Source organism: Diachasma alloeum, unplaced genomic scaffold, assembly GCF_001412515.2.
Source record: "Diachasma alloeum isolate Michigan unplaced genomic scaffold, Dall2.0 Dall_scaffold_00662, whole genome shotgun sequence".
Lineage (NCBI taxonomy): Eukaryota > Metazoa > Arthropoda > Insecta > Hymenoptera > Braconidae > Diachasma > Diachasma alloeum.
Window position 1 is genome coordinate 6,696 of NW_021680794.1, and position 10,360 is coordinate 17,055.

A 10,360-nucleotide genomic window follows, 5' to 3' on the forward strand; every position below is an offset into this window, starting at 1 on the left:
TTTCTATAGAAATAAAATCACCATTTTTTTTCTGAAAAAAGTCAATAGATTTTATTTTAGAATTCCATCCGTTTTTTCACTTATCTTTCGAAACCTTTCGAAAAAGCTTCATTCGTGTGCTACCTCATTCTCTTCGTGCTTCATTGTCTTATTCTCACCGACTTCCAAATCCCCGATACATATTTATTTTCCCGTGGGTTACGAGTGTGCCCGATGACGTCAGCAAGTGACGTCAGCGCGCCACGGAAGTCAAGTGTGATGATATATTCCATTTTAATTTTTAGAAAATTATTCGATCAACATTTTTGAGTTTTTAAGATTCTAATTATTGAAAATTCAATCATTGGAACGAAACATTTCATTTTTTGTTATTAAAAACTAAAACCAAAAAGCACTTTCGAAGAAAAAATCTCATGAATTCTTCACTGTTTTCCATTGCTATTTGTGTCTCATCTCAAATTAATAGCAATACGAAATATTGACAAATCTTTTTTTTCTCTAATCATTTTTCCGTAACAAAAAAAAATTGAGAAATAAAATTTTCGGCTAGGAAAAGTCTGTTTTATTCCTCAGCCCCAAAAAACTTCAATTTTTTTTCTTTTCAAGTTTTCATCCGTCGCCTCGAAAATTCCCAGAAATCCCCTAGTCCTTCCCCCAGTCGTGTGTGATTTTGTCCCTATCAAAGTGGTTCCGCGCGCCCCCCTATGCTTTGTCCCCGAAGTCCTCTCTTCAACTACGTAGAACACCCGAGTGTCTCACAGAAGAGAATAAAAAACTAAGAGTGAGAAAAGTTGAGATTAAACAGAGAGAGACAATACGACACTAAAGGTCTTTTGGGGTGGGCTCATATCCAACCAGTGACGAAGCCACTGGAGGCTTTGACGTGGCTGCTACGTACCTGCCCGTTTGCCCACTCCGATTGCAGCAAAGTCGGTGACGATAAATACGTAACTGGTAAGTACAAAACCCCAGCTGGAAGAAAATAATAAACAAGGAGGCATGGACCGTCAAGAAGTTAGTGAATTGGCCGATTATTCATCAATTAAAAAATTGTAATAATATTATCGATGATGATGCGATTTTTATCAATCGATGGTTATGTTAAATTCGATTAAATAAAATGTGAGTTTTTTCCTTACTCCACTTGTATGTGATCTCTCGTGCCTCTTAGGTGACCCGTGCAGTCGAGAAAATTCGGAATAACGCGTGTGTGGGAAGTTTTTAACGTGTGGAGTCGAGAACATGGCGACAAGAGATTCATGAGGGAAAATTGTTCTTTTTCATCTTTTTGCAATTTTGTGAGGTTTTCACATTGTTTTTGGGAGTCGGTGGTTTGTTGTTGTGAAAGTGGGATGGGAGAGGCGACAATTCGGTCAAGTTTTTGTGAGGTTTTTTGAGGGCTCTGGAGGCGAGAGGTGGCTGAGTGGATGGGTATTGTTTTATTGTATTTTTAGGATTTTATGAGTTTGTGATGTGACGCAGTTGAACTCGTCTACCGGAGATTCTGGCGGGAAAGTTCAAACTGAGAATTTCATAGGTTTCGGAGAGATGAGAGATTTTTTTCAGTTGTAGGTGGGGTGAAGGGATTGCTTCAGAATTTTTGAGGCTAGGAGTTACTTTCTAGAGGGCTAGGGGCAGCTAGGGGTTACTTTCTAAAATTGTGGAAAGATATTTGAAATTTTTTTTTGTTCTTTTGCTAATATTTTTGGGGGAAATTAATTTCTAGAGTGTTGTTTCTCTTTCAGTTGTTTGCAGCGATTTTTCTTCTTTTTTTTCAGTAGTGAATTGAAGTTATCTCGTGTTTAAATTTGGCAAAGAATGCCGGAAATTTGAATATTAAAAAGTGTAAATGCTAAACAAAGTCAGTATTGATAATTAGTGTTCACTAGGATAATTTCAAGTTGATTGTTTGAGTACGAGACATAATTTATGGGAGGATTAAATAGCTTTATTGTACGTTTTTATCTTTAGACGTAACCATTCGTGCCGTGGAAATCGTTAAAGTATTTTATTCAGTATTCACTTCAACCCAAAACATTCTTTTTGGCATAATTTATTCCAGGAGAAAAAATTTCACCATCTTTTTCACATTCAGCGATATTTATAAAAAATTTACCGTCAAGTTAAATCAACTTTACTTATCTATATCTACTACAATTATTTACTAAAGTTTTGAAACGATCTGAACTTGGATCCTATGTATTTTGTTTCAGAACTTTAGTAAACGACTGTACATCATTATCGAACTTCATATTTTCTCACCTGTTGTTGAGAAAACAATGATTTTGTTCAGATATGAATGCCAGAGCTTCAGTTGTACAATGGCATTATTAAAAAAGATGTGTAAATAATACAAAAAGATGATGTTTCAATATCAATACTTAAAATACTTCAAGATCGCACATGAAGAGAACTTTTTAAATTCTGAGCTTTTGAAGGAAAAAAGAACATTCGGATCAATTCATTTCCGTGTTTTTTCTGTTGAAAATGAAAAATATTACTTTTTTCTCGAAATCTCAACCCAGTCAAGTTTGTGGCTAAACAATGAAGGAAAATTCCCTAATTGTAACTCCTAGACCAAAAAAAATATGCTAATTCGTTTCGAAAATTCTTACTATAAAAAATTAGTTGATCTTATAAAAATTTAAATTTACCCCCAGAATCTCACGGTAAAAACAAAAGAGAATGAAAAGATCCACATATTCGTGAAACCTCAACAGCAATACTCGAAGTCTTTCAAGATTGTAAATAAAAAATGAAAAATTCCCAATTCTAGACGCTTTGAAGCAAAAAAAACATTCAAATGATTAATGGATGTTTGCCCTAAAGCCCCCACACTGAAAAATGTTGTGGTTTGTTTTTGTTTCAACTGATAGATGGAGTTATCTTCCTGATGTTGATAACAATTTCAATTCATCAATCCAAGATGATTATTCAGAAACGAAAGATAATTTGCACCTAATGTAGGCGCTAGCACGAGGTTATATGAAGCTCCAAATTTAAACTATCGACATTATTTGCCTGGGTACTCCAGGTGTTTTCTTGGTCATTAGATTCAATACATTTTTTCACACTGCTCTCTATTTTGATTTTCATCTTTGAAGTCTTCCAAGAGGTGAGAAATGAAAATAAAACTATAGGAGATCGTGTATTAAAGAATTTTTGTTATTTAATTTCGTTAAAGCCACTGCAATTTTCCTCAATCATTGAAAATGTGAGTTTTATATATTCCCCGATCAGTCTAAAAAAATTACAAAATATTCCTGGAATATAAAAAGTTTGATTTTTGGAAAATGGGTAAACATGAACTGAACTGTAAAACTTCAATTTTTCCCCCGCAATCTTCAACCAAAGATGATGAAAAATCCAAAAATAAAGATGATGAATTTTTCAGGGCTTGTGGTCCCCGGGCTATGGAAAGTATGGTCGAAGAGAATGGATCAGCAGTTGACTCAATGTCACCTGGTTCACAGAGTGGCGATGCAGCACCAGCAATTGCAACATCGGTACAGTCAATCAGTAGAACCCATCAGCAGACACACCATCTTGTTGCCTCCACTAGCATTGTACAACTGACCCTACCAACGTCTGGAACAACTCAGGTACACGAAGCTTGTTTGTGTCCCTGCTGTGTATCCACGACGCTTAAATATCCATTCCATGTTTTTTATATCGATTTCTTCAGATTAATGCACTTTCCATGTCTCCAACATTTTCTTGCTTCTTAAAGATTCATGGATGATCCTTCATGAAATTCATTCCCTTTAATTTTCTTTACGATTATTTCATATTAATTATTTTACGGAGAATTATAAATTTCACCTCCTCTTTCATTGTTTGTTCAAACTTTGATGATCAATAGTAACACCTGAGATGGAATATCATAAAGTTAATCATTCATCTCTTGATAAAGACGAAATTATCACAATAATGAGTGATTGTAGGGTTAAATATAAAAACACCATTTTTATCAGAAATTTCATCAGCTACCAAACAGGTCTCCTGACATATTAAATTAAATAGACTCGTTCTTCAGATAATCACAAAATTAACAGAGGTCAATTATGACTTGTTACTTTTCACCACTCAGCTACTAAAACGCTGTAGAACAAATTGCAAATCAATATTCAAAAAAGAAGAAAATTAATGAGAAATGTTGAGAGAATTCACCGGATATTTTTGCACAATGCTGGTTCTGGTTTGCACGATTGTGCTTCGCAGAAAATACTTATTTGTTAATTTCAATATTCATATCGTTCATTTTGACAATGATTGTTTCTTAGTTTTTTTTGCGTGTGATAAAACGTAAATTCATTGATTTGAGATTATGGTTAATCGGTTTTTGTGGATTTCAGGTGCAATCTGTAATTCAACCAAACCATCAGTCTGTGATACAGAGTGCTACGAATATACAACCGGTGGCAATATCCAAGGGGAATGTTATTCTTGTCAGCAAACCAAACTCTGTTATACAGTCGACCCAAGCTAATATTCAAACGCTACAGGTAAAGAATATTTTTTTTATTCTGTGATTATTTTTTTAACAGAAATTCCAATGCTTTGTTTGGAATCTTCGAGAACAACATCAATTAGGTATTTCATTTAAAGCATGAACAATTTTTCTATGGAATTCCAAGGATTTCAATGGGAAGAAAAATCTTCAATGAAAACGTTGCAATAGATAATTTTCAACTGAAGTTTCCTATGGAATTTTCAGATTTTCATTGAATATTCATGCTAAATTATTCTGAAATGCAGCAGTCTTATAGTCTATAGCAGAAATAGAGAAACTGTGTTAATCTGTCTGAAAAATAAGAATTGACCTTAAATATTCAAGCATGATCTGTAGTTTTCCAAACGAGGGAGAATTTCATTCACCGAAGCTGTCCACATTCAATTTTATTCACAGAGAAGTTTCATATTTCTTGACCAATTTGACCTGAATATTTAATGTTCCATGAAATATTTGTTTTTGTTGATCATTTTCACTGTAAACCTGAAATTTTGACGTTTTGACTTTCATTTTTGGGGTTCGTCATTGGAAAATGCAAAAAAGCAATTTCAAAACATCTCTGAATTCTTAGATTTTCATTGAATATTGATGCTAAATTGTTTAAAAACCCAGAAGAAGAAGTCCAGAGAAGAAGTCTTCTCGCTATTGTGTGATATTACAGGGAAACTGTGTTAATCTATCTGAAAAAAAAATCGACTTTGAATATTTAAGCATGATTTGCCGTTTTCTAGACAATGGAAAATTACATTCATCGAAGCTGTCCATGTTCAATTTTATTCACAGAGAAGTTTCATATATATTTTTTTTCAACAATTAAACTTGAAATCAATGTCTTTACTAGAATTTTTGGGATTAGTTATTGAAAGATACAAATAGAAATTCCTAACATTCTACAATTCCTTTAAAAATCGACTCTGGGGAATTTTTCTTATCAGAAAAATAGGTAAAAGTTATCATGATGAAAAAATAAGCATTCTTCTTTGAAGTACATCTTCCGTATTTTCTGTGGAACGAATAATATACACCACGTTCTCTCAGTGATGACATTTTTCGAAAATCTTTGACATAAAAATCTATTTATTAAAAAAATTTCTCATTTTTTTCTACTTTTCAAAAACATTTACAGGTCGTCGATGCCGGTAGTGACGATAGTTTTTCAGACGAGGATTCTCCTAAAAAACGAAGAGATCTCCTAACAAGACGAGCATCCTACAGAAAAATCTTGAACGACCTTAGTGCGAGTGAAATTGCAGGTAAATCCTCACTAAAAATTTTCACCCTACAAAAAAACATTCAACATCTTTCAATCAATGTCTGCACAAGAACAAGTATTGACTTTTGCAGACAGAACGAATGAAAACCCTACAAATAATCCATCAAATAAATACTCATCATTTCAATCCATGTGCATGTCAGTTCATACACAAGAGAAAATTCCCTAAAGAAACCACGAGAGAAATTCTTTTGCCAAAAAAAAGAATACTAAAATAGTTCTTTATTTTTATTTCATTTGTGTTTATAAAAAATTTTGGGATGCCATACCAAGCACAAGTGACAAGCCCCTCACATTTTCTTCCTGCACGATTGAACGCTTGGGTTCTTCATTATCCCTCGGCATTATTTATTCGTTCTATGAATCTATCGATTATGAAGATGCCAGATTTCTCATCAAGCTTGTAGATAATTATAAACTGACCTCAGCGAGTGGAGAAATTGATTTCTCCTTGATTATTTCGATAATTCTTGGTTCAAACACTGTCTGAACATTTCTTCATTTGTTTCAATTTGAATAAAATTAATGAATAAGTAATTTTCAAATTAACTGCGAAAGGAGAAAAAATTATTCAATTCCTCATCCCATTTAAATCTTGTCTTCGTATACACTGATAATTCCATCAATTTTTATCATATCGTTGATTCCATTACGATAATGACACTCAAGGTGATCGGTAGATCATTATTACAAAATTTTCCAATTCCATAAAATGTTTATAAAACATTTTTCATCTTTCAACTCTTATAAAACTGTAGATTTCCAAATTTTTATAGTAGGACAACGTTTTCACGATTTCTTTCTTGAATAATTGATAACAATAGATCGTTCAGTTATGTGTTGGATATAAAATTTTCTTCCAACACCCCAAACCTCACTCATAAATCCATACATTACAATTTCTTCTTCTATTCTATCATTGATTTTTTTCTGCACGACACTTTTATCTCTAATTGTTTTCTGATTATGTATGACCTGACTGTACGAATTGGTGTCATAAACCCCATGAGTAGAATATTTTTTCTTACGTTTATGTGACTGTTATATGTAGTGAAAAAAGAGCGTCGAAATGAAAAAAAAATTAATAAAAAATTTAAAAATTTTGATTCGGTTTTGCAGCAGGTAACTTGCCTCCCCTAGAATCCTCCCTTGAGTGTGACTCTAATGTGGACAGTGACATGTCTTCCCACTCGCTCCACTACCAAACAGGTTGGTCAAATATTCATCTAGCTAATATTTCAAAATTTTATTTCTCTTCATCTATTTTTACAATCTTTTTTTATCATTTTTTTTCTTTATCTATCAGCTTTTCATCATCGGGGCAACGAAAATAATTCATGATGATTATTCCAATTTGTTTTCTCGAATACCTCCTATCCCTGTGTGTACTGTCACATGTCAATTATAATTGAGAAATAATTTTTTGTGTTTGGTATGGCATTGGGAGAACAGTTAGAGAAATCTGAGGGCAATGAATACAGTTGTCGTGTCTCATGAGTAGATTGAAAAAAACTTTGAGGGTCGAAGGTTTGAGACGAATTTCATCAGAAACTTAGGGATATTTTCGATAAAAACAATATGATAAATTAATATAATAACCTCTTAAATGTAGGGAGATACAACAGAGAGATGGTTGCACACAGATGGTTGTACTGAAATTTAGCAAGCAAAGAACCTTGGAGATGAGTGACATTTTCGTTTATTTCAAGAAAAAATTTACTAAAAATCAGAAAAAAAGTTCTAATTGGGAGCAAGGAACTTTAAGGTTTTCAAATTCAAAACGTTCTCATTCTTGAATTGAGGATTTTTCCTCTTCTGAGATGATTTTATTCATGTTTATAAGCCCTTTTTTGTTCAAAGTATACCTCCTGACTCCTTGGTTCAATTAATTTTCAATTGTGTCCCAATTTTATCCCTTTCAAATGATCTCAGTTTGAGAAGGCAAAGGTTATTAATTTAAGAATCTAAGGGTTCTGGACTTGAGAACTTTTCTCACTTGAATTAAGCCGGTGTTTAGTACCGAACTTTGTGGATTTTTCTTTTAAAATTAACTAATCGAATTTTCTCACTTCACTCTACAGACATTCCATTATCTTTTTAACATTTCAAGATATGTTCTAAAAATAAAAATGTTCAAATCCTACGTTACTGGCGGGATAAAAAATCGTCAGGCTCTATTTTTCACCGGGAATGTTCTTAGTTGTCCAATGAAAATGTCCTGGACCCTAAGCCTTTCCAACATCGCACGTATGAAAAATTCCTATGGGATTTTCTATAGCTGATCCTATAGGAAATTCTATGGAGAATTCGAACATTTCCTATAGGATTTTCCGGATAGGATTTCCTATGGGATTTCATATAAGATTTTCAACAGGATTTCCTATGAAGTTTAGGGGCATAAGGGTCACAATGAGGGTCAAACGTGTCATATGGGGGTCATATATGGATCATAACGGGTCATATTAGAGTTATTTAAGGGTAATATGGGGATCACATGGCGGTCATATGGAGATCATATGGGAATCATCAGGGTCATATGGGGTCACATAAGAGTTACATGGGGGTTATATAGGAATTATATGGGGGTCATATGAAGGTCATTTGATTTCCATGAGCCTCCTATAACCTCGGTATGACCCTCGTATGTTCACATGCAACCCTCATGTGACTCTTATATAACCCACATATTACCCTTACATGACTCCCCTATGACCTCCACATGACCTTCATATGACCTCCATATGGCCCGTATATGATCCTTATATGACCCCCATATGACTCTTTTGACCCTCATTTTGGCTCTTATAACCCTAAATTTTATAGGAAATCCTATTGAAAATCTTATAGACTATCCTATAAGAAATCCTATAGGAAATCCTATCTGAAAAATCCTATAGAAAATGTTCGAATTCTCCATAAGACTTCCTATAGGATATCTTATGGGAAATCCTATAGGATTTTTTCATACGTGATCTCCTGATATCGAAATCAAATTCTCTTCTTCCTCCAAGAACACGAAAAAAAGATCACACGAAAATGACCTAATCAAAGAAGCAAAAATATCACAGGAACATTGGAAACATACTTCAACACCAACACAGTATTTTCTTAAATAAATCATCTATTCCACACAATGGAGTTCTTTCATCTTTTCGCAGTATTCATGTTTTGCATTGAGACCTTGTCTACATGAATTCTAATCCCCACATTGGAATTACACGATATGCGTATTGAATTTGACTGAATTTCAATATACCAGTCTACTTACACATTGTGCAATCTGAATTCCACATTGCATAATTCAAATTTGTAGATGTTCAATTTATCGCGTCCGAGTCGACTGATATAATTGGAGCATGTGGAATTAAAAAAAAACAAAATCCACCAATCAGGGCCTAAGTTTTATGGATTTTATATTTTTCTTTAGTTGTATATACCTTAATTATACATTTCGCATTGCGCACTATAAATTAAACATTTACAAATTTGAATTGCGCTAGTACATTATAATTTTGTAGAATTCAATTACATGAAGATTACAATTTCTGTATACAATGTCTCGATGCAAAACAAATGTGTGAAAAAATAAAGGGACTCCATCATGTACAATAGGTCAATTTATGAAGAAAATGTTGTGCCAATGTTAGAGCATGCTGAATTGAATCACATCCGCTTGAATCACAAAACATACAAAAAAATCCCAATACATTCCGTCACAAATGGCCAAATAAAAGCAACAGCTGAGAAATGAAGGAAAAATGGAATTGAAAATTTTCCAGTAATACCTGCGGGAACAATACAAATAGCTACCCAGGGGGAGGGTGTGCCAGGGCTTCACACACTGACAATGAGCAACGCGGCAACAGCGGGTGGAACAATAGTGCAGTATGCACAGGGCCAGGACGCGCAATTCTTTGTCCCAGGTGTGTCCCGACTTCAACTCTTTATTTTCTATAATTTTTCGTGTTTATCATTTTGTCTCCCTCTCCTCTCTTCTTATTTCCTCTTTCTCTACTACCGTTCCAACTTTTATTTCTAATTGTGTGTTCTCGATTTGTTTTTGTTTTTTTTTCAATTTTCTTGTTCTAGTTTGAATCAATTTTTCGAAAGTCGTCCGTTTGAAATATTGATTTGAACCAATTGTGATTAAACGGTTTGAATTCATTTGGAGTGTACAGTGTCTTGCAATGTTGCAGATTACACAGGGCATGGGGTAGTCGTTGAGGATGCTGCGAGGAAACGGGAAATGAGGTTGCAAAAGAATAGGTCAGTGTTTCTTTTTTTGTACCTTCTCACCATGATGTTTTATTTTTATTTCTCGATGTACACTGGAAGAAGCAAGAAATTCAGCAAGTAAAAGTTGTAAAAATGAACAGAATACTTTTCTGATGATTACCCAGGTAGAAATAGGTTCATATAGGTTCATTTGAGCATACGAGATTTCCAAACATGAATAATAACATTATTAAAGCAATTATGGATTTTATGGGCCATATATAAAAAAACAAAAATGATTTTTTGAATTTTTTTCTGGTATATATATATATATATATATATATATATATATATATATA

At 33.6% G+C, this 10,360-nt stretch overlaps 1 protein-coding gene across 8 annotated transcripts in view; it reads left to right on the forward strand.

Moving 5' to 3' along the window:
• Positions 1–650: 650 nt before the first annotated feature.
• The window catches only part of LOC107044030 (cyclic AMP-responsive element-binding protein 1), an 11,990-nt gene continuing 2,280 nt past the window's right edge, over positions 651–10,360 (forward strand). The window contains exons 1-7 of one of the 8 annotated variants that reach the window (XM_015265768.1): positions 651–954; positions 3,395–3,602; positions 4,356–4,505; positions 5,640–5,766; positions 6,906–6,995; positions 9,566–9,709; positions 9,983–10,052. In XM_015265768.1, coding sequence (XP_015121254.1) covers positions 3,414–3,602; positions 4,356–4,505; positions 5,640–5,766; positions 6,906–6,995; positions 9,566–9,709; positions 9,983–10,052 — 770 coding nt within the window. In that variant the 5' untranslated portion in view covers positions 651–954; positions 3,395–3,413. Of the gene's footprint in view, positions 955–1,314; positions 1,432–3,394; positions 3,603–4,355; positions 4,506–5,639; positions 5,767–6,905; positions 6,996–9,565; positions 9,710–9,982; positions 10,053–10,360 lie in introns of those variants that run through there. The other 7 variants (XM_015265771.1, XM_015265773.1, XM_015265775.1 and 4 more) reach the window with 7 other exon arrangements.